The sequence below is a fragment of the Ammospiza nelsoni genome, chromosome 4 (assembly GCF_027579445.1).
Source record: "Ammospiza nelsoni isolate bAmmNel1 chromosome 4, bAmmNel1.pri, whole genome shotgun sequence".
NCBI lineage: Eukaryota > Metazoa > Chordata > Aves > Passeriformes > Passerellidae > Ammospiza > Ammospiza nelsoni.
The window spans coordinates 23,718,826-23,744,103 of NC_080636.1; the positions used below are offsets into that span (position 1 = coordinate 23,718,826).

The 25,278-nt window shown below is 40.8% G+C and overlaps 1 protein-coding gene across 5 annotated transcripts in view; it reads right to left on the minus strand.

Moving 5' to 3' along the window:
* APBB2 (amyloid beta precursor protein binding family B member 2) overlaps positions 1 to 25,278 on the minus strand; it is a 163,472-nt gene that overhangs the window by 65,261 nt on the left and 72,933 nt on the right. For all 5 annotated transcript variants that reach the window (XM_059469815.1, XM_059469813.1, XM_059469814.1 and 2 more), the window contains one exon: positions 23,248 to 24,048. In XM_059469815.1, the coding sequence (XP_059325798.1) occupies positions 23,248 to 24,048 (801 nt within the window). The remainder of the gene's footprint in view (positions 1 to 23,247; positions 24,049 to 25,278) is intronic.

Here is a 25,278-nt window from a genome sequence, read left to right on the forward strand (position 1 = left end):
AATGAATACCAGAAAAAAATATCAAATTATGTAGACTCAATGTAACATGATAGATGAATAACCTCTTGTTATACTGCTGCTCTTAATCTCTTTTTGGAATTAAAAGTTCCTTTTTAGTCTATCCTTCAAGCCTTCTACTAGATATTTTATTATGGTTGCTTTTTTCCTGAGTCTCTCTCATTTCTGCTATCCAAATTTATGCACATACACACAAACAGACACACAAATGTCATGATAACTTGAAATAACTCTTACACTCCAAGGTACAAACCAGACTATTTCTCTCCCATAGCCACTTTAAAAGTTTTTAAACTACTAATTTACCATTTGAGGACTAATCTGAGCAAGTTCTGCAGAAGAAATGCTAGATGATACCATTACACTCAAATGTAATAAAAATCCTCACCTATGACCCAAACCCGAAATCAGCAACATCATCATAATCAGTTCCAGAAGGTCACAAGAATTCTAAACATTTGCTTTTAAATGTCTCCTGTTGTGGTCTCTATGGCATTCAGCATGTAGCTCCTGACTCTAAGATCTTACGTGTTTTAAAGCCTATTCATCTTCAACCTTGCCCACTTTTGTTTCCCAACTGAATAAATCGACTGCACTCTTCTCAACCACATAAATGGCAAATCAATGCAAAACACTTTCCATAATTTGGGCCACATCATGCAAGAAGTAATGTGATCAAATATCTAAACATCACAATGAGGTATGTGTGCAACATCTGCAAGTCCAGTTTAAGTTTAAAGTTTAGGCACAGCTTCTGTCCTTGCTATGCATACCTACGGATGCATACACAGCTACTCAAACATACAGGCAGCAAAGCGTTAAGCTATGGTTGCATTAAACTGCTAATTTCAAACTAATCAACCAAAGACTCAGAGGAGCCAACATACTGTTATTTATTGTTGCAATGACATGCAGCACCAGAAAGACCTAAACAGGAATTACTTTGAAGTAAAAGCAGACAAAACTCACAGCAGAAATAAAATTTTTAACCCAGTGACTGAAACAAAGAATATGTCTGCAACAACTAGTTGCAAGACAATAAATTATCTCATTTGTGAACAAACAGTTGGAAGGAAATAATGTAAAATATCTGGGATAAGAAAATAGCACTGAGCTGAATAATACTAATTTATTTTGAAAATTTATCCATTCGTAAAAATAAATACTAAATAATAAATACTAAAACAAAAATAATGTTTTCATATGTTGAAAAATAAAACAGGAATTAGAGTAATTTTCAATTAACATAGCTCAGAGCCACATTTCCCACACCAAATGACTGATTTATGTCTGTGTGCAGGTGCTCCTCAGGCAGAGGGACTGGCTTCAGGCCATCTGATAAACATGGCTGAACAGAACAGCACCAGAGGGCATGTGTTCATCCTGAAACACCAGCCTCATCTTTGCTATGCAAACCTGCTTGAAAAAAACGCAAACCAAACCTAACCTATGTGTGTCTGAGCCCATGCTGCAGGATGGCAGACTGCTGAGGTTTCCTACCAGCATGACCTGGGGAGCCTCCCTGGTGCACTGGCTGTGCTAACACATGGAAGCACTCCGTGTGCAGGGCAAAGGCAATGCAGCATCACTAGAGATACCAGCACAAAGAAACACAACAAAGTAAGCATCAACATACAAAATCTAACAAGGCAAACAAATGTGCTTGAGGCATCAGAGACCTGCTACAGGATATCAGGACATCAGTGGCTTTACTCTGCTTGAATGTGGAATTACAGGTAGCAAAATAATTTCCATCTGAATTTGGAAGACCCCATTTAATGGCATGACATTTCAAACAGTGTGATTTTCGTTGCACAGCAGCTGGGTGTTATCTCCACTTCCAAGAGAACTTGGTGGTGATGATAAGCAAGGTGTGGGGACAGAGAGTTGGTGCCTCTCTACTTAGGTTCTTGTGCATGAGGGAACTTGGTTTACTGAAGGGCAAGCAAACTTCCTTCCTGAAGAAAATAGTCTTAAGTAAGGCAACATGTCTAACACAATAAATTTTGTATTGAACTGGGAGTTGTACTTAGAAAAACATGCCTGTATTTTGCACATGCATCTCTTCAGATGAAAACAAATCCCACCAGTCAGCATGGCTGGGACACTAATTTATGGACAAAAAGAGCACTCTTGAGTAAGAGGAACTGCAGCCCCAAAGGGATTGAGTTTGGCAGCATGCATGACTTCAAAAGAGAGACTGTAAAAATGCTGTACAGAGTTACCAGAGTGCTGCAAATTCTGTTCCTGGGAGGTGCAGTACAGTAATAGCTCCCACGCCACAGGACAATTTTAACTGTTATTTCACATGCTAAAACCACATTCTTTGAAAATTGGGAGACAGCAGCAAGGTAGAGTCATACTATGACAGAAAATAGATTCAGGGAAATCTGGGTATTACCTCTGGAAATGAAAGGTATCATTGCATCATTCAAAGGACACATGCTTTGCTTTGCCAGGGATTTATTTAAACAGAAGGATCTCATTTTGTCTCCTTGGAAGCAATGCAGCAGATGTGAGTGCACAGCCTCTGGCTAATGCAAATGCAGCTCTGCTGGAGTTGGTGGAAGCATGAGCCTTTCAGTCAGTCTTTCTAGCTTTAAGAGGGCTTATTTCACTGCATGAGATCAGAGTGAGACTGCTTGTCTGCAAGGCTCAACAATACTGGCAAACACTTGATCTACGCTATCTAAATAGGTTAAGTAATAAAATACCCACACTGTACAGAGTGAAAGATGAGATATCTCTTTTTTGTTTTGTATTTCTAGCTTAGCAGTCTCAATTCTTATGATGATTTTGAAACAATTTTTCTTCTGTTAAGATCCTCTGAAGAAAAGGGACACCATCCCAACACCGGATTTGATCAAGACTGATTGCCAGTTTTTAATTCCACAGTAAAAAAGTTAACTGAAAAGGAGTGTTCATTGTCCAGGCTGGAAGCATGTTGGTACAAATAGGAACACTTTCAGTGTTTTCCAAATGGAAAAAAATAATCTGGTCAATAATAAATAATCTGTAAAGTCACTTCTGAATCTCTGGCCCTCCCACTGCTCACCTTCCAGCAGTGGATGCACAATATAAATGAAGAATTGAAACTGAAAAGCATCCTGTTTGTAATAAGAGATCTGCATCAAAGCTTTCTATGTAAAAAATGGCAGAGAATGGGCCAGCAACAGCATCCAACATGTTGTCCTAATGTTTGGCCACCAGTGGGAAATCACTAGCTTCATATCTGATCTGTCTTCATAGCTGGGCTGAAGCATGATGAAGAGCTGGCCCACCATACCACATGTGTATTACAGATCCTGTCCCTCTAGGCAAACAAGGGGAAGCACAAAAAGGAACTGGGAAGACAGGAGGATTAAAAGGTTTGAATAAAAGGAAAGAGGTGGGAGAAAGTGCTGTGGGGGTTTTTTTCTGAAATTCCAAAATCTTGAAATGAAAATGTTTTACTTCAGTGTTCTGCATCTAAATAAAAGCAAAACTAAAGGAAAAGAAGGCACAGAAACTCAGTCTTTTTGAAGAGATGCCAATGACTTCAGCAGATCCAGGATTTCATCCCAAGGGAAGCATACTCCCCCACCCCCTACACACACTGAGGATCAAGTCAGGCACTGAAGGGAGAAGGAGACTTTGCATTAATGACTGAGGGCAAGTGAAATTCAAGGAGCACTCTCCACTCAGTAGCACAACAGAAAGAACAGAGGTCAAGTATGTTTTTATCCCATCTGTTTCTTGCAGTGGGTTCAATGTGCAAGTTTAAATTGTTTGGTTTTAATGAAAAGAAGTCTCCAAAGATAACTTCTCACTTTTTATGCACTACAGCAAAATCAACAGCTTCACCTACTCAGATGATTCACACCAATGGTGGCCAGCAGGCAGCCTCACCTAAGCACCACTGCAAGAAGCACGAATGCCATCTCAGCAACAAATGCAGCACAAACACAAGTCAACAGGTCAAATAACTATGAATCAGACATGTCTGCCTCATTTGGGGAACGTTACTCAATGAGGAGCGATAACCAGCCGGAAGGTGGTCATTTGTCACATCTCTGCTCACAGCATGTAGCTGGTTGTCATGGCAACCCTGCCATCCTCCTTGCTGAATTGCTGAACCAGCCACCAGTCACATGCACTTGGGGAGAGGAAGATTCTCTAACACTTTCCAGGAAAACATGCTGAAACGTGGGATCTGCAGGCATACATGTAACCAAACTCTATCTGTGCCAAAATGATTTGCTGTTTTGATGAACTGTAAAATCAGCCATAATCAGAAAAGACTGACTTTGTAAAAATCCTAAGGAAATTCGGGATGAATTGCCAGTACTATTTTTCATGAGATGCAATCTTTGTTTGGCTGTATAAACAAGATACTACAAGCAGAAGCATTCAAGCAGAGATGACAAATCTAAAGGAAAGGAGAAGAAAGCAGATTTATCAACATTCAGGAAAAAAATCCAGAGACCACAACTAAACCCACTTGTTTTGCTGTCTTGGCTTATTTTCCCTTTCAATGACCAGAGCCCAACCTGCTGATATAAGGACCACAATACTAGCACAACTACTAAAGAAAACAAGGGCAAGTGACTTCAGCAGAGGGGCTCTGAAGAACTGTTGATAACAGCCATGGATGAGGGTGATGGATGACACTAGCTTAAATGGGAGAATTTTGGGGCTCTCCAAGTTGTCTGCTCAGGGGCAGTACAGTCTGAGGGGCAGAGGTGAAGCTGTGAGAAGCCAGCACCACAGCTGGTGTTTACAGGAGTTGATATGAACAGCAGCAGCAGCAGGAAAAAGTACTGCAGTAAGACTGTGAGGCAAGGTCTATATGCTCCTTCCTGGAAAATGGGCAAAAAAAGGTAAACACAAGAGGACTAACCTGTTCACCAACCAAAAACATCAACAAAACAAGCAGAGTCTGGTAAAGTAAGGAAGGAAGACTTGGAGGTGACCTGAATTGCTGTGTCAAGGGCCCTTTTGTAGCAACAGATGGACCAGGAAGAAGTCAGCCTCTGTCCCAGCTGGAGTAGGGTGGCTGCTGAGCCAGGTGAAGCAGTGGTGAAAACATTAAACTATAGACATGTAGAATCAGAAATTATAGACATGTAGGAAGGATCATGTCAGCTTGAGCAAAAGCTGATGAATTGCTACCTGAAAAGTGCTGTACTGGAGACACATCCTACAGCTCTTCCACAAAATTACTGTGTGACAAGAGATCAATCTCTTTATTAGGGTGCTGATGGACATTAGGAGAGCTAGGCAACTAAGAAGATCTACTGGGTCTGGATGGAATTGGTCTCATTTTTTTCGTAGCAGCCTGTAACGTACTGCACATTTTATTTGTAACCAAAACAAGTGCTGGAAACACCCAGCGGTTCAGTTGATGCTAAGCAGTGCTTGCATAGGCCCGAGATATCTCTGTTCTTAGCCTCAAGCACACAGGCTAGGCATTGGCCTGCTAGTGCTAGTGTTTGCATCACTTTTTATAGATGATTGTTTATTTCTTCACTAACTAAGCTTTCTTTACCATGAGTCATGACTTCTTCTCATTTTTGCTCTTCCAGTTCTCTTCCCCATCTCACTGGTGGAAGGAAACAAGCCACAACAGAATTCAAAGCATATTGGCCAACCTAAGATCCAGAAAAAAATAAGCAGGTACCATCTGGGGTGGAATAAAAAAGAGTTCCAAACAAGTGAGGGCAGCATATAAATGAATGCCCTTTCCACCAACTTGGTGCTTAAATGAGACAGTGTCTGAACAAAGTGCACCAATACCTTAGAAGATTTCTACCAACTAATTTTCAAAGTAGTCAGAATAATTTGCTACTGTTCTAGTGAGTAATCTGCTGCTTATAAATACCTTTTGCATACCACAGAATTACAGAATGGTTGGGGTTGAAAGAGACTTCTGGGGATCATCTTGTCCAATCCCCCTGCTAAAGCAGGTACACCCAGAGCAGGTCACACAGGATTGCATCCAGGTGGGTTTAGAATATCTCCAGAGAAGCAGACTCCACAATCTCTCTGGGCAGCCTGTTCAGTGCTCTCCCCCTCACAGTAAAGAATACAACCAGTATAACTGAGTTTCTAGCTGATTTGAAATACTAGTTCTCTATTCCTTCCACTAGATGGCAAAAGCTTTTACTTTAAGAGTAGTCCAAAACACAGCAGACTGTATACCTCTAAATTGGTCTACATCCACTGTGATCATGCATTGTGTGATTGTGACCCAAAGGGCCTCCTCACTTCAAAGGACTGTGAGCAGCAAATAGTTCATCAAGAGCTATTCAAGAGTCTTTTCATTACCATTATTAGCAAATTACTAAAAACGGTATTGCAAGTCAATTTTCAGGGCTAAACCAGCCCAGCAGCAATCTGCATCTGCTTTTCTGATTTTTTTTTTTTTTTTTTGTATAGTATCTCTTCTTCCTGTGCTTTTCCCCATACAGAGCAGAACTGCAGCATATGATCTCATGTTCTGGGTTCATTTACTACTTCATCTTGTTTTAGAAGCAGGGTTTTGTTTGGTCTAAAGAGGAAGAATCAAATGACCACCTCACCCAAGGGACTGCTGGACTGACAGAGCAAAGCCTGTGCACAAACTGTCCCACTAACCAGCAGGCACCTGCACTGCACACCAAGGGAGGGCAATGTGCATGCATGGAGTCCAGCCCTCCATCCCTTCAAATTTATCTGTCACAACAGCAGCAGCCAAGCATTTGGTAGAAAAACGGGGAAAATCACACTGGTAGCAGCTCTGGATTTGTGTATTTCTCCCTTAAAATAAAGAGTCTGATTCTCCTCTCTTCTCAAAGTGAACTGGTATGCTAGTGTCAAACCACCCACAGACAAACCAATAATTCTGGGCAATGAACAAACATAGTCAAGAATTTTCACCCAAAACAGAAAGGTTCAGTCTATAACTGACACAAAAGATACTCAAGTTAAGCACAGATGTCCTTCTGACTTCAAGACACAGGATGCCTGCAGAGCAGAAGGGGATGGTGTGCCAGGGTCTGGCATATGGCAGTGGGGTCACCTCAACAGCTTCACTCTCCACAAAGGAACTCCTGCACCACAGTGCTTTACTTACAACGAACACTCTTGTTTTGCAGGCTTCAAATGGATTTCAGTATCTCCGAGCCTGTAACTCTCCATTTTACTGAAAGGCTGAAGACACAAGTGGCTCCATCTCCTTTACAATTTCTGCTAGTAGCTAGTGCCTCTTACCTGGATACAAGCCATGAAAGACAGAGGAACAGATGTGAATCCCTCCAATATACCTGCCATTAGTCCCTGGTACAAAGAATGGTACAAGGTTGGACTCCACACTTTTAATCCTATTTGTCTGAACTGAGGAATAGCTTTCTGTCCTCTGTCTTGTATTTCTATTGTAGCCTCAATAGTTTAAATTGAGGATTGGCAATGTGAGTGAGTGCCACTAGAATCTGAATGACACAAGTAGTAAGAGAGAGTATGGAAGAAAGAATCTGACTAGCAGTCACCATTTTGTTTGTCTGTTTTAGAAAAGAAACTGCATAAAAATATTTGCATTATAAGCCAGGTACTGGGCAAAGGTAATTTTCTCCATCTAAAATATAATGACGCTTACTTACCTCAGGAGTCAATGGAGAGAAAGGACTGCACTTCTCTGGAGAATATCCTGCATAAATATATTGATATACTCAGACATTTTAGGGATGTGCTCATTAGTGGTTTTGTGCATATGAATGGCTAATTAAAAGCAAGTGAAGTTGCCCAGTGGCACAGAAATACAATTCAGCTGGTGGCTTGACTAAATCTACCTTTCCTTGACAGCTTCATTTAGAGCACTGTGCAAATACATTAGAAAAACCTTCTTCTGAATCTAATGATTCAGTGAAAACAGAACATAAAACTGAATTACAATGGATCTACTTTGTGAAATTAGATGTTTTACTTCACAAAAAAAAGCTAATTTTGCGAGAACAGTAATTTCCCCTCTCATATCCAAGCTCTGCTCATCCTTCAGCTCACACACTGCAGCAGAGGCTCTAGGATGCCATGAAAATGACTGCTTTATCCTCACACCAACCTTGTGAGGCAGGAGAGTGCAAGCCCTGTTTTAAACAAAGGGGGATGTAGGAGAGGTCTGAGATGCAATAAATAACTCCCTGGAGTCATGGCCAGACTCCAGGTCTGTGCAGGCTCCCTACACCAAGCCCCAGCCAAACACACACAGTGCACAGAGATCAGCCACTGTGCTCCGGTGTGACTACACATCAGAATCCCCTTCCATCCCCATCCTGCAGCATGGGCTGCTCCTTCTACTATGGCAAAACTTGGTCTATTTAGTACTATCAATAAAAGCTGGAGTGTGACTTTCAACAATCTATACAATGGATTCATTTGCCACTTTAAATCTGTAGGGAAATGTGCATTAGAGAGCAAACAGAAGGCTCCTGGTTTTTTCCAACATAGAAGTCAAATACCTAATATTTCTCCATCTGCAAATTAATTTCATGTTGCTACAGTACTGAAGGGATGGGAAAATTCATTATGGTGAAAATCCACTTAGAGATGCATAAGCATGAAGTTGTGCACAAGCCTAGGAAGCAGCACATTGGCCCCATGGCCTGCCTGCAGTCAGAGACACTGAGGGGGAGGCCTGGGCACCTTGGGCAGCTCCAGCCCATGCTGAGGGCTTGTAACACAGTGAACTCAAGCTTCACCTCCCAGCCTCAAACTTGCAGACTTTTTATAAAAAAGAAAGCCAACAACCAAACAACTTCAACCTTTTCAAAGTAATTTTGCTTCAGCTGAACTAAGTATTTTCCTGCACAGTGCACAGAGCCATCCATGAAGTGCAATGTATGGCATCTACAGGAAGAAGGCTTCACAAATGGGGGCTTCTGACAGCAGATGGAAGCTCCAGAGGAGCTGGCTAGGTTTCACCTGCTGTGGGAGAGGGAAGCGTGCTGAGAGCACACAGGGGCCTCTCAGCCCTGCAGTTTATTCTAGTATTTCACATCACTACACTGGTATATCAATTTTCTATTAAATCTAGTCATACTGCCCAAATACCTTCTGGTATTAAGAAATCTCAAAGATGTTAATCATCTTTGAAAGCATCCATCCAGGATTAGAAATACCAGCATTTTCATTTTTATATTTGCTTCACGGGACTCCAGCACTAAAATTCTGGCTTTTTCCACTGAGTGGATTCATATATGTAATTGAAGCTAGACTTAAAAAATCTGCATTCAAGGAGATACAAATGGTGTCTCTGACAAACACACTAGCAAGAATTAGAAGAAAATTCAGGAAAAAATAACTGTGGCCTAAATCACCCTGGGAAGTCTATGTTAGCAAACAGTAGCCAGGAACAAACCCAACACACAACTACAGTCCTATGCCAGACAGCATTTGAAAGAAAAAAATTAATGGATTAATTTTAAAATTCCACAGAACCACAACACAATTCCACTTGCAATTAGTCCCACCTTCCATTTAAAGCCTACAAGCAAAATGCATGCTTTGAAAACAAGGATAAAGTTCCCTTAAAAATGCATATGCCCAGAGCACAACTTGAAAAGTTCTTTTTATTGTGAACCCTGAGATAGAATATCCCTAAACACAAACACCTGCTTGGTAAGAAGAAAAATATGCCAAAGCACAGGAAAACAACAGACAAAATCTCCAGTGCATGATAAACTGAGCTCTTTAAGCACTGTGGAGAAAACCTTCTGGTGTTACAAAAATCTCAAAGAAGTTTGTTATCAGATATGTGCATGTGACTGGCTAATTAAAACCAAGTGAAGTTGCCCAATGGCACAGACATACAATTCAACCTGTATGTGATTGGCATCACAAACAGTAAAACAAGAGATGCACAAGCGACAGAATGATCCTCTCCCCAGGTGAAAACAGTAGCTAATCTTTGGTGGAAATCTTTTAATTTGTGGATGTGCCAGAGGACTACAGGCGGTTTTGGAAAGCTGGAAAACCAGTTATGAAGGATGAGAAGAGTACCCTTTCTGGATTTCTAATCACCTTTGTTGCTGAGCAAAAACAAAAGAGTGCAGATAGATCCTACAGGATTAAGATACACACAGCTTCAAGAGCTGTTTTTCCATGCACAACCTTCACCTTCTCATTTTCTTCAATGGACAAAGACATCCACCTCCTCTTTTTTATCAATTTCTTACAAGTTCCTTTAATGTTACTCTTCGGCTACTTCAAATCCGCATATACAACAGCAGATAATTAATTATCTTTTGTCATTCTGGAAGGATCAAGGTCATAAAGTTTTTTGAAGGCAGCATTTTAGTACTCATTGCCAGTTGAAAAAATTACACTTTAGGAACCAAGATCAAGATAAAAGTCTTCATGTATACAGTTTTAATGTAGGATTGAACTATCACACGACTAGTGCATGCACTTCATGTGCCCTACTATAAAAATGGATGCAGCAGAATTAGAAAAGACAGACAGATAAAAATCTCTCTGCAGGAAGAGACACTGAGTAAAGTAGGGCTCTCCAGCTTGGAGAATAAATGACAGGGAGGAGGGGAGGATGCCAGAAAAATCTGTAAAATCATGAATGGTGGGAAGAAGGCAAGGATGGAAAGGAAATCATCATTCACTGTTATTTTCTGCTTCCTAAAACAGAAAAGCAAGAGGCATCTAATGAAATTATTGGAGGGCGATTTTATAATAAAAGGAAATACTTTTTCATACAACACATAATTTGATTATGGAGCCCACGGTTACAGGATGTTGTGGATGCCAGAAATACAAATGAGAAAAAAATGATTAAACAAACTCATGTTAGAAGTCTATCAAGGGTAATTAAAGAAGACAACATGAATGACATACCAAGTCTAAAAGTCCTGAAACTATCAATTACTGCAAGTGAAAAAGATATAATAGGGGGAGGACCACTTTATGCTAGCCATGTTTTTGTTTTAGTGAAGCCATAAGTTTCTGCCACTGACCCTTGTCAGAGAAGCAACCCATAAAGAACTCCATGATCCTAAGCTCTGCTATATAGGGTCATTTGGTTATGTACAACATGGAACTGTAACCACTGTAACTCTTGTAAAAGCCCTGCCTTCCATTTACTGTATTACATATATATTTATATGTAATATATTTACTATATTTACATTGGAAATAGTGGAACTAACAACATTATTAAAGGACTTTGATTAAAGTTACCACAGCGGTTATACTGGACCAGATTAAAAAGTCACATCTGATGTGAGAATTCTCAAACCATTATATCCAAGCTCACTCTAAGGGATTTATATATAAATATAGATTTATATTCCTAGGAGGAAAATACACAATAAATTTTTTTTTCATAAATACAAAGGTACTTTCCTACCCTGAGATACAGAATAATCTCATATGACAATAGAAATGCAGGAGTTATGGGACTGAATATCAATATCTTTCCACACTTGTCCCTTTCCGATTTATAGTAACATGCATCCAAAAGGAAGATTTTACTACTTTTATAGCAAATTATGCATCACCATTTAACAAATATAAATTCACTTAGAGGCAAATAGAACAGTTGGTGTTAAATATCTGTATGAATAGGGAAAGGGGAACATAGCTGAACTACTGAGGAGCAGTTAAGCAACAGCAGATCTGTCTGGTGATCAGTGCAGAGACACTGCTGGGGAGAGGTAATTAGCACTGCTTACACTACATGCTCTTACACATGACCATTACTACAGTTCAAAAAAGCTCTTCTGTCAGTCAGGGTTTGCAGTCTCGCTGTCCTGATATTATTTGCATTCCAAAAAATTTCAGAAGTAGAAAGGAGAGATGACAGCAACAAACTGTAAGCAAGATGCTAGCCAGAAATTCAGTTTATGCACCAATAACAAATTCTCACTGAATCCTGCCACCTGAAAATAGAATCAGCTCAGATAAAACTGTGGCCAGGCAAACACATAATCCTGATATAGCATCTGTAAAACAATAAACCAAAAGTCAAAATAACCCAATCTGGTGACCTTTACACTGACCTTTTTGCAGTAATGTTACCAGAAGGAAAAAACAGTTTTCTCTCTCTTTTAAGCTTTGATCACCACCTTACCCCTCAGCAAGTCATAAAAACACATCCCACCAAAAGAGCTTTAGTGTTTTAGCAAATGAGGTAGTTAATTTGCTCATTACTGCAGAATTCAAGCTGCAAGGTTCCTTTCAAAAAGTTTCCTTTTAAAACACTGAAGAAATGAAATATTACTCTTGTGAACTTACACTTGTTTTCAGCATTTTTGACAGAAATTTTTATGACTTTGTGTCTTGTGATACCTGGAACTTTTAAACTCCCTAACTCTCGGAATCAATGGGAAAATTGCAGCTTGTCCACTTAAAAAAAAACCCAAATCAACAAATATTCAAAAAACCCCTCATTACAACCCACAGAATCACCCAAGTTTCCAAAAAAGGTAAAAGCTGAAAAAACAAAATTAAAATAAAAGCATAACCCTAAAATATAAACAATGACCTGAAATTTATTCTTGCTTTTGAATACACATTGTTTTTAAACCCCCATTTGGGGACAAGGTGTATTAGTTCCAAGAAGAATTTGTTTTCAATTGGTTTACTGGCATAGATTGAAGAAGTTATTCATCTTTACTTTAGTCTTTATAAATGCATCACATTTATAAGTATTCCTGTGCAATGAATATGAGGATGCAAAATTAAATGTATTACTAATAAAGGAGCAACATGTGAAAACTCCCTCCCCTCCCTTCTACTTCCAATGCTGGATCTGTCCATTTGCCCTGTCTGCAGATGGGGTGCTTTGCAGAGAAAAACAGTTTTGCACTGATATCAACAAAATTTGGAAATAGTGAACCTCAAACATTGGTTGAACCCATAGATAAAACCTCCACTTCTGGCAGAGAGAAAATCCACCCTTCTGCATCATTCCTGGAAAACCAACTGAGCATAGTCACTACTCAGTTGGTTTTATCTTGGAACAGCTGAAGCTTGTCCCAGGTTAACAACAGGCTCCCTCAAGCCAGAGAGCCCTGTCCACAAAAAAGGTGATTTCCTCTGGGAAATGTTGAGAACACTGGATCATGCCCCACTATTTTCTGGACCAGCTTTTTGATACTTAAAGTGGATGTGACCAGAAGCCACTGGGAGGAACAGAGAATGGGGAAACTTCCACTGTCACCCTGTTCCTGAGGCTGCTTCTTTAAGCTGCATTTTCCCTGTGAAGTAATTGTAGGATTAAAAAAATCTTAGGTAATAGGAGCTTGGTATATTCAAAGTACCAGAATCTGGAGTACAGTTCTGAAAGAGAGAATTCACCTGTGACATGAAATCAAGAGAACTACAGAAAACAAATTTTCTGTTAATGATCATCCATTAATTTTGACATTGCATAAAAGTCTTATTTCCTGTACTAAACCTGAATAGGCAATATAATTTTACAAAGCCTAACACACCCATTTTAGCAGGAAAAAACCAATCATGTAAGAAAAATGAAATAAACTTCCTCTTCCATGCCAGTGGATGCTTAGCCCTGAAATCCCTGTCATCTTCCTACTTTTCAGATATCTTTGTTACAAAAAGCATTGGTTATGTTTCAGCACAATTAACCAAAGGAAATTAAGCAGTCAGTAGACTACAAAGTTTCTTAGTTGATCCACTGACAGCTTCCATGGGCAAAAAAAGGGAAATGTATTGTTTTGCTTTAGTTAAGTACAAAAGAAAAACAAGGTAATTTTACACCAAATGTTATCTTGAAATTCTGCTAGAAATGGAGTGTGGCAAACAATGCTAGCTTACCCACAAAAAAAAAGTGAACTAAATTACAAATAATTTTACAAAAGCCAAACCAAACTATTTCTTATTATTAGTTTGTTTCTGTAAGGAGCAAATACAATTGTGCTGTTTAATTACAGTTCCCCTGTAATGAAGAGAAAAAGTTGTGTAAAGGTTTTGTGTGAGTCAGCTTTTTAATAAGACATCCTTTTTCTACCTCAACAAATTGATTTATTTAGAACTGTCAAGAAGGACCAAAAAAAAAAAAAAAAAATCCAAGATATTACTCAACATTCTTTGACAGCTCCCAGTTCAATACTGGCTATAAACTGTCTCATTTTTCTAACTCCCAAACCCACATTCAGTATTGCAAAAGTTCCTTTACCTTGAACTTTAGGGAATGACTAGGGGTACCACTATTACCCTGTTTAGAGATTTTTTTTTTCTTCCCTTTGACTACAAGAAAAATACAGGGGAAGAATTTGTCACGTGTAAAGGAGAAATCAGAAGTCTGGTTTTTAATGTATTTTAAATTTATGTAAAGATCTTCAAGCTCTATGGATCACAAGTATAAAACATCACTTGTCAATTCAATATTGAAATAATGAGCATTCAGGAAGATACTGCTGCAACCTAAACTGTCAGATACCAGCTGATCTTCCACTGAGCAGAATTTTTAATAACAGATAAAATAATAGTATTCAGCATCCAGGCATAAGTGACATTGTTCACCAGTGCTATGAAAAAGTAAAATAGAATTGTTACTTACAGTTACTAGATGTTCCTGTATAGTTCAACATGTACTGATCTGTTACCAGCATGCTTTAAGTTTGCTATATACATGTCCCAACAGCTTCATATTCTCCTTCTGTGTAGCATCTCCAACTCAAATACAAGAACACACACTGCTGTGTTTAAACAGACACTCGCTCAATTAGTCGAACGAGGAATGGTGCTTTGGATGGGAGGGAAGAGAAGCCACCCCCATTCAACTGCCACTAAATGTAACAGAGAAAACACCACATGTTGACCATATAAATGACTGCATTTTCTAATAAGCCAAGAAAAAATAGGAGAGAGGGCTATACATGGATTTCAGCAGTGTGTGCATATACTCCATCCTCCACTGAATTCATTCCAGCTTGCAAGACATTGATGTATTTTCTGACTGACTCTGCTTAGGAGACAAGCTTTTGAAACAGTACTTTCAGCCACAAGCTTTTAGATGACAATCAAATCAAGATTTAATCAGTTCAACTTTGAACCAGAACAGCCCCTCATCCTGCAGATCAGCCCCTGGAAATATATTTATGTTGATTTTTTCTCTCCAACTGCCAGTATAAACACGAAAAGTTTAAAAAAATGTAAAGCAAAGATCCTCTCTTCAAATACAAAATTCTTCTTAAGGCTGTAATCCTCTGACTTCCTGAAGGTGCACTGCAGGAATGGTAGTAATTGATTTAGTGAAAGGCTTCTATTAGTGAGAGCACTATTCTCATTGCAAAGTCCCTCCCCTTGCTATAATCAATAATTTAAGCAAAGCCAAGAATCATGTCAGACAAAATGACCAGGATAACTTGACTGTCTCTTTCTTACAGAGTACAAGTAAAATTAAATTAAGGTCTGAATGGGAATGTACCCTAATTTAAAAATTAATTTGGCCAATTTGAGTTGTGTCTTTGGCTTTCATGCTGATTAGGGGAGGAGGGATGGGGTCCTTTGTTCCTTACTAAAAACTTCTCAGGTTCGGAGAAGTGCCCAAAATCCACTTCCAAGAAGTAAAAGCCATAACCTTTGATTTAGAGTATTTTTTCGGTTATGTGCAAGCAAAAAATGTGCTCTACAAAGTTAAAGCTTTGACTTGTGGATCATGACAGTGCTACTCCTCTCTCAGTGCCCTGCAATGTCTGAGTTAATAACTGATGCAGGGTTTAAAACTTAAACTGAGCTCTGCAGAATCTCAATTCAAAAGCAATTAAAAACATGAAAAATACATTTAGTTACACTGTGTTATTGTTCAGGATGAAGTAGTTTTATTAAGGAACAGTTTCATTGAAGAATTCTGAGAATGATTTTCAAGCTAAAGCCTTGAAGTAGTTTTAGTACATAATAAATAATTCCCATGTATCAAATTATATACATATAAAATAATCAATATAATAAATAGCAGTTAAAAAACAATCCCTATAATACATCACCATACAAAAACGGATTAAAATGCCTCAGAGATACTATAAGCAGGAAGCACAAATATATGTTTTATATTTGGAGTTGTCGTCTCCCTCTCTCCCCAGTGATTTCTCATCACCAAAGATCATGGACAAACCTACATTGCAAGCTGAAGGGCACTCACTGCTGGGGTTTACCAAACCAGATCCAGACACTGCAAGGAGCCCAGTTAATGTCATTATCTTGAGTTCTGCGGCATCCAGATAATGGACATTTAGGGCCTAATCCTGAATACCCAGGGGCTCTCAGAATGAAGCAATCGAGTCTTAACAGCAAATTCCTGTGCTTTCATGGGCTTGCTTAAAAAGGCTTCATGTCCCTTCAGGTAGGGATCAGACATCCACTCTCGAGCGAGGACTGAGTTCAGAGCAAGGTCTCTGCAGCATGCCAGGTCACATCACACAACACCTCTTCTGGCCCATGGAGATGCTCAGTACTGCTCTGATCTACCCACCTTCTCCTGATGCAAAAGCAACAAACCCAAGGCTGCCTGCAGCACCATCTATCCCATGTCTTGGTGGCACATGCTATAGGTTCCTGTTTATCCAGAAATTTCTATATGTGCAATGCCATAACTTTGAACAGCACCATGGTGACTCAAGAGACCCACAATCCTACTTCAGCCAATCCCACCTTGCTAATTAAAGCTGAATTCAACTTCAGTCAGCTAACTCTTGCCTTATGTGAGAATTCAGCACACAAGGAACCAGTGCACTGAGAGACTGGGATATAAAGGAGCCACTAATTTGGGGAGATTTTAAGAAATACCTTCAGATGCAAATGCATCAGGTCAGCAACTTGAGGAGGATTTAAATCTGTGTTCCTGTACAGACATCTCCTTCCACAGGGGCTTGAACTAGGATCTGACTTTCTCTTGGCAGTACTTCAGTATTAAATAACTCAGAGCTCCCCATTTTTTGTGTTAAGTTTTCAAAACTTCTGTGAAATAACACCCCAGCACAGACAAAATCCCCAATACTCACTTTTGCTGTCAAATTGAGTGCATGTGATTTACTGTCATGGCCTTTGTGCTAGTCTTGCTTGCCTAACCTATGGTCTACGAACACCCCTGCTTGCTTCCAGGTCTCCTGCAGCTGGCGCCAAGTCCTTATTTATCTCCACAGCTGCATATTATTCACTCTCCTTTTGCTTCCCCCTCCAATGCATCCCTCCTCCAGGTCATGTTCCCATCTTCCATCCTCTCCTCCCCACTTCACAACCCACATGTGCCCCATCAGCTTTCTCCTCTGAGAGCAGTAGGGAGAGCAGCTCAGCACTGCTGGGCTGACACTGGGACCACAGCAGGTGCTCACAGGAACAACCACAGGGGCCAGGCTTTGCATTTCCCCTCTGCAGAGTGCAAAGAGGCAGGAATATCTTCAGAACAGGGAACCCTCAAGGTGTGCTGGCCATCCCCAGCTTGTACACCTGGTGAATCACTGCTACCCCAGCAACTGCAAGGTCCTCAGAGAGCTCAAGGGCCACTGCAAAGACTGGAGACTCATTCTGCTGAGTGGCAGCCCTATTCCTCTACCACACCTCCTGCAGCTGACATACAGGAGCCTGGAATATAACAAACAAGCGCCCAAACAGGCTGCAAAGAGCTTCAGAGCACACAGACCCCACCTAGAAGAATATAACCTTGTTCTCAGCTTGCCTTAACAAACAGAGGCCTGCACATAAAGCCTCCTCCCAAAGGTAATACTGTTTCTTCCTTCCCTTCCCCAGAGATATCTGTACCCATTTCACAGCATCAATCAGGTGGAGTGAAGTTGGCCTGACTTGTATGCAGCATTCAGAAGTGCTGAGGCAGAGGTTTACTGGATCGATTTTGGCCATAATTTTTTATTACTTGAACAGCTTTATGAACTGGAAAGTTTTTTTTTTTTTTAAGAAGAGGTGGTTAGTTTGGTATCAGCTTATTGTGGCTTTTCTTCTGTGCCACCTCCTGCATTATCATCCCTCTGAAATCAGGATCCTGACTTTTCCCCATTACCTTCTGTTTTTTCTTCTGTGATTTGTTTTTCCCTTCCTCTTTGCTTGGTCCTTGTGTCTGACAATCCTAGGCATAGAAGAGTTTTTCCAGCAAGATACATTTAACCTCAGAGAGGACATGCAGCATCCAGAACTACACACTTCTACCCCTAAACTAGAGAAGCTTGGAAAGTTTCCAAAAATAGTTTGTCAAGTTAAATACCTGACATGATTAAGTTATTTACCACTTCTGAAACTTGAGTCTGCCCTACAGATGCTCAGAAGAGTTTTCCACTTGGCTACAGCACACAAAAAGCATGTCCTAATATCTCTTAACATCACACACTCATGCAAAGTGCATTGTGGAGTTAAGGGAAATGTGCAGTGCTCTGGGCATCTTGTGAACCACTCAGGCAGTAGCATGAGGCTGGCATTTACTTCTCTGTGTTGTCTTGGCACCACCTCTACTCCCCATTGCCACCTTTTGCTTTCCCATGCAGGTATTCCACATGTTCCAGGCACAGGCCCTGCAGGCATTTGTTTATCCCACAACTACACGTTTTACTGAATAGAAAAATATTCAACACTCTCAAAATCATAGTACCGCACTTATACAAAGCAGGACTATGATATTTTCTGGATTAGGAATTATGTGCTTTACTAGCATGGGAAGTGTCCTTGAAAAGACAAACACCAAACAAGAAATGAAATATCAAGGGCAAAACAACCCAGTTATGAGACTCCATCAAGTGGCCAGAAGTCCAGCTGGAGTAAGGTCAAAATCAATGAAGCTGTGCCAGTCAGACCTGGGCTACATCTGACACTGCCTGTAGCCAAAGGACAGAGCTAGCCACAGCAATGCTTTAGTAATCAAAGCACAGCCACCACAAGGCAACTGTCTTCAAACGCAATCTGCCCCAGCCCCAGGGCACCCAGGGAGAGATGTCACACTAGGAGAGAGCTGTTTTCACAGAGAATATGACAAACCATCCCAGACCCTTTTGGAGCAATACAGCAGAAATCAAACAGAGAGCTATTTTTAAAACAAAAACACAGTAAATTAACAAATTTCATTTCTGCACTATAGGGCAAGTGTTTCAAAATCTATTCAGCTGGTTAATTAATCTGTGAGTGTTATCTAATGTTCATCCTGCTCAGCCTGTGATTGCTTCTCCAAATGCAAGTCCTAGCTCTTGCCTCTTCTCTGCTGCCTGTCTTGGACACCACCAGACATCTCAAGGGACACCAGGTGGGCAGCTGAACCAAGTTCACTCTAGGGAGGAAACTGAATGGCTCCAATGATCTGAAAAATCCTTATCTTTTTGGCAAACAGTTAAGTATGAAACTGTAACTGTAACACAGTCTGGAGAACCTCTTCCGTATTCCCAAATTTTGGTAATTGCAAACAGGGTTTGGAAGAGGATATTAATCACTGCTATATAAAGCATTTATTTGCCCATTGCTGAATTTAAGCATGTTAATTCACTTTTACATACCCATTTTTGTTATCTATCTCAAATAAAAAAGCTGTTGATCATTCCTCTTAATTGTGGGATCTGGGTGCTGACTGCCACTCTTAATTGTGGAATTTCAAGTCAGAGCATACAAACATCCAAGATAAGGATTTAGGTAGCTCCACTGAGAATCACAGAATAAAACCAACCTGACTGCCTAAACACAGTAAGCAGTCTCCCTGTGCAACTGATAGTGGCAATGTGTACTTGAGAGGATCATCTTTCAAGTTCAATTTATTTTATAGCCTTCTACCAGTAGACCCTGAAACTGTGAACAGTGTATAACCATGGCTGCCCTTGAAGTTTTATTTCTTATAACTGACCCTAGAATCTTCTTATAGGGATGGCTAAATAAGAGACAAACGCGCAGTTAGTAACTTCACATGCAGAATGTGAGGAATACCTACACACACACACTGGGGATATAGAGCAACAGTCACCTTTCTTATTTCATAAGCAGTCAGCAAACAGTCAAGCCTGAGACTATAAACCATGCACTATTTTTGAGACATGGTTATCAGTAACATGCAGAATTAAAAAATATAACAGCCCAATATTAAAAAGTTGCCAGTCTTTAGGAGATGCACAGCAGGTGTGAAGCAGAGACTCTTATTCCCAAAAATCTGAAAATTGTATAGGTGGTTCTCTGTCTAGTTTTATAGGACTTGCATGAATCCACAATGTAACTGAATGTATTTTTAGTACATAAATCCTTTTCCCCACTCAGGAACACAGAAAACATGTTCTGAGCAAGTAACAGACCTATTGTCTGAATCAGATAGGTACTGCAAAGGAAGAGTCGTGCTTTTTAGGGGACATCATTTAATTTTAATTTGGTCAAAGATGCCAGTTAAAATCAGAGGCAGAACTGGCCATTGCTATAAGTCTTTCTGACAAGCTCATGATTTCCTGTAATTTTTATTGCATTAGGACAGCCATTCTCCCCAGCCATGCTGCTTTTTCGGAGCACCAGCAGCACTCTGCAAGAGCAGCACTCCTGATCCCCAAGGGCTGCTGTCCCAGTGGCCCTTTCTGCATGGGATGGAACTGGTTTATCAGGAACCAGCTGTTAGACTGCCCTCTGCTCAGAGACCAGCAGCAGACAGGCACTGGTATGTTGCAGTTGCACAGCAGCAGCACTCCTGAAAAAGGACACTTGTGGTTTTAATACCCCTTTGATTTCCGCTAGGGAGAGATGAGGCACCAAAGGCTGAGAGACCAGGGAGCCAGAGGAGGCTGCTGCCCTGCACATCCTCACACAACCCCAAAGAGGGCAAGAGGGGCAGCTGGCATAGAGCAAGAAATATCTGTGGCTCTCTAGCACCATGTGTCCCACATCTCAGGGACTTTCCTAATTATGGGGCAATTCCTGGCTCTAGAAGGAGGGGAGTTTATTTAAATTAAAACAGAAAGCAAAAGCAAATTCCAATTTTCTTGTTGGTTTGGAGACAAAGAGAATTCTTTTTATTTCCTGAAGAATCTCCACTTCTAATTCATTAGAGATTATTACACAGAGCACTGCACTTTACTATGGCAGAATAACTTTCCATTGAAATTGTTTTTCAGGTGATACAAAGATTAAGAAATGTGCCTGCCTCCTAGGGAGCTTCTTAACAAAAAACAAACAAAAAAAAAAGCAAGCCACAAAGAGAAAACATGACCCTCATTCTCTCCTAGGTTTGAGCTCTGGGGCATGTGCTTTGCTGCTGCTTGCACCACATACATTCAAACAATTAATACATACAAATTTTATCCAGGTGAAACTGATAAATACACAGAGAGGAAGAGAAAGAATAGGTAGATGTTGTAATAACACAAGATGTGTTTCCTTTAAAAGCCAGACTAAGGAAAGTTTCTTGAGAGAGAAGGAGGAAGCACTCCCCACGATGTGAACCCAGTTCTGGTCCATTTGCAGTATTAAAAGCACCTGGAGCTGGTGTGTGGTTATTCATAAGCCCCTCCAAATGACAGGATTCAGCTGGATAGACACAGCAGGTCCCAGGGGAGCTGCAGTGCCTGAGGCCAAGGGAGGCAGCTCTCCTTGTCTGGGGGACTGCCTGCAGTGCTGGGTGTCAATCAGCTCTGGTGGGGAGTCACTGCCTGTCTCTAGGAAGGCTGCCTGAAAACCCATTAGGGCTTGGCATGTGCTAAGATCTCAATGACATCCCACTGCTTTGCTGACTATAGGTTTTTTCTGCTTTTAAAATCCCCACAGACTCTTTTTTTTTTTTTGAAGTACTAAATCTCAGAAAGAAGGTTAGATAGCTGAAAGCACTAATAAAATTATCTGAAAGTTGAGGTCTATGTAGATGCACATACAGCTAATTTCCCTGGACAAGGAAGAAGAGTTTCCTCCAGACACATTCCTTATACTGCACTGTGCTTGTGGTGTTCAGTGCCCATTATTAATGGATTCTATCATATCTGTTTATCAACATTAACATTTGTTTAAATAAATCAGGTTTTTTGCATCTTTAAATTGAGTTGTATTTATTTTTTACCTCATCACTCAGAGAGAAGGTCAAGGCTCCTGAAAACACCTTTTCGTTAGACCACACATAGAAGTATCCTGCCCTGAGGAGACTTTAGGAGGATTTTATCTAAACAATTATGCATTCTGAGTGCAATCAATTAAGAATAGTGTTCAGGGTTTTTGAATTACACAACTCCAAAAGTAAACATATGAAAACAAAACAACAAAAATATCTCATAAAACAACATTCAGATTTCTTGGATTTAAATAACGAAATATTGTTAAGAGTGGGAAAAGCAAGACAAAACAATTCAGAAGCCCTAAAAGAAGCATATTGTTATTTCCAAGAGTGTCTTCTCAAGAAAGCCATATTTCTATCATATTTCTGCATAAACTGAAATGCTAAACACAATCTCTGCACTGAACATTATTAATTCCCCAGGTATCTGCTGGACTACATTCTTTTATGGATTAACTGCTCTCAATACTGCAGGATTTTTTCAATTCCCACAAGTCATATGACTAAAACTCTACTGCATATTTTTCCCCTAGATAAATGTCTTTCTTTCTTTGGGCCCTAACATTTACTATTGGAGCATATATGCAAGGCTTGGGGAGCACTGAGCTGTGAAGACGCCACATGATGCTCTCCTCCTACCCCAGATGCAGTGGCAGTGAAGAGCCCTGTCCATGCCCAAAAGCACAGCCCTCCAGGACAGACACCAGCAGGGCTCACTGCACAGCTCCTCAGCTGGGAGGGTTTCTCTTTGCCCATGCTGACACATAGGGAGGGAACATCATCAAATGACTGGGATGTAGTGGGCACACTTACAAAGCTGTGCATTACAAAAGAAAAATCTTCACTGAACCTAGAAATCATCATTCAGAAAAGCTTTTTTGTTGTGTGTAGGTAGCTATCAGTAGTTCAGCATCTCCTGATAACCATGTTCTTCTCACAACATGCACCCACTGATTATTGAAGAGCAATTATTTATAAAGTAGCCAGAGGGGCAGTCAGCATATTTCTAGGACCCTGTATAGGCCATCTGCTGGTGGCCTATACAAAGCCGCCACAATCAACCAGGAACCTTCCAAGCATTCCCTAGCAGACAAGCAGCTGTGTGCAAGGCCAGTGCTCGCATTTTGATACAATCCAGTTCCCCAGTGAAACTGCTAAACCACCTCTGTCCTTCCTGGCACCAGCTGAGGAAAGCTAAGCAATCCCTTTCTAAAACAAGGCTGTGAGGAGCCTTGGCTTCGTACCTGTTTCATCGGGTGAGCTCGGCGAGGCGCTGTCCTGGGACAGGGTAGTCCAGCTGGAGTCCTCATCACTTGGGGCCAGGTTTTGAATCCTGTGGAGGGCACAGTCTGTTTTGGCCCCAGTTTTTGGGTGATCCTTCTTTGTCTCAGGGCTTGATGACACCGTGGCAACCTGGCCATCCTCTGGGCTCGGCATCTTGTTCTGTTTCCTGGGCAGGACTTCCCCATTGACAATAACGGTAGAAGCCTGGCTGTTGCTTTGTGCAGACTTATCTTCCATGCCAACAAAACCCTGCTCTAGATCTCGAGCTGATGTCTCTAGATCTGCATAATAATTCAGGAAGCTCTTGGTCCTTCTTGGCTGCGAGGGTAATATTTCACAGCCAGAGGAATCCTGTGGGATGGGCTCATTGCCTTCAAACTTCTCAGAAGTTACATTTACGCCTGCAGTAGTACCAAGGTTTTTGTTGGGATCCTGCTGTCCCTGCTCGGCAGCTTTCCTGAGCTGGTTTTCTCCGTTCTTCACCAGCTTTATATTGGCAGAGCCGTTCCCCAGCAGGGGCTGGACTGCTGGGTCAGAAAGCCCCATGGCTGTCTGAATGTTAGTCAGAGCGTACTTTTTCCTGCATTTGGGAGGGGTGCTGTTCTTGCTCTCCGTGTGCCTGATCTCTGCATTGAGGAGCTCGTTGTGGGAGGAGCGCAGGTTCAGGGTGTTGGGCGGCGTGGCGGGGCCGTTGCGGTTCACGGCGTCCGTGGTGCTGCCGCTCGCCATGAACACCGCCAGGGCATCCACGCCGGAATCGACTGCAAAGCAAAGGGAGCACCCGTGAGACACATGCACCGCATACACTCTGTGCTAGGGCTTCTGGTAAGGGCATGTAGCACTTTAGGTAATGGTTTTACAGGAGGAAAATTACCACAACCTATGTGGGTAAGAGAAGAGACAAAAGCTTAACTTATTCAATAAGGAAGAACAGAGTCAGAAAAAAATAGAGAGAGATTATCAGGACCACGAAGATGAGAAAAAGCAGAAAGCTTGGCCCCATACAAGAAAATTTTAGGGCAGGGTTTTCATTTCTGAATCTGTTGCAGGCAGGCTGTGGGACAGCAGGGGTGCCCTTTGCAAATGCCTGGGACTCTCACTATCATACCATAAATCTTTCAGTATTTCACCTCTGTCTTGGATGGAGAGAGAAATAAGTCCTCAAGTGCTCATCACCAGGAAACAGAAATTTGAACTATTTGTAAGACTGCAGACAGATGCTGCTTCTTTTTCATTTTTACGTAGTGCTGTTACTGCTAAACCTGACTGGTTGGTCAGCTGTTGACTCCTAACACTTGCATTTTCTCTGTCTTTCTTTCTTTCCCCTCCCTCCCTTGCCACCTTCCTTTTTCAATTTTTTTAGGGAAGGGAAGGAGAGGGTCAGGGAAGACAAGTGGATGACCACAAAGGTGTATTTGATTTTCAGGGGCAGGGAAAAAAATCCCTTGAAAAAATACCCTGCTGGAATTCAATCAACTTCAAACAAAAGGCTTGCTCCAGAGATGGTCTCCTATTTCTATAGCTCACAAAGTTCAAGCTTAAGGATAAAACATACATCCTAACATACACTGTTAAATTCTTTTGTCTGCTTTTAAACAAGTTTCTGATTTTTCTTAGCCATTTGCACAGCTCATATTTTGAAAAAATATTAAGTTTATTGAGGGAACAGATTTTTAGATTATTAAAAATAATTGAAATATAGCTCTTTTAAAAAACTCATTTAAAAAACCCTGCAATTTGTTCCTGTACTGTCTATTTATGGTTTCCACTAATCTGCACAATACTCCATGAACACCTCAATTTACTGTAACAGTCTCTGTTGTTTTATACCTGGCAACTAAATTAGAGGCCAATTAATAAATCACTTCCATCTGCCACAACATGAAACACCCTTTCTGTTGTTCCTAATTCTCAGTTATCATTGACTGCTTATATTGCACATAAAAAGGTATCAGGGGCTTATCCAGGAATGAAAAGCTGTAATTTGAGCT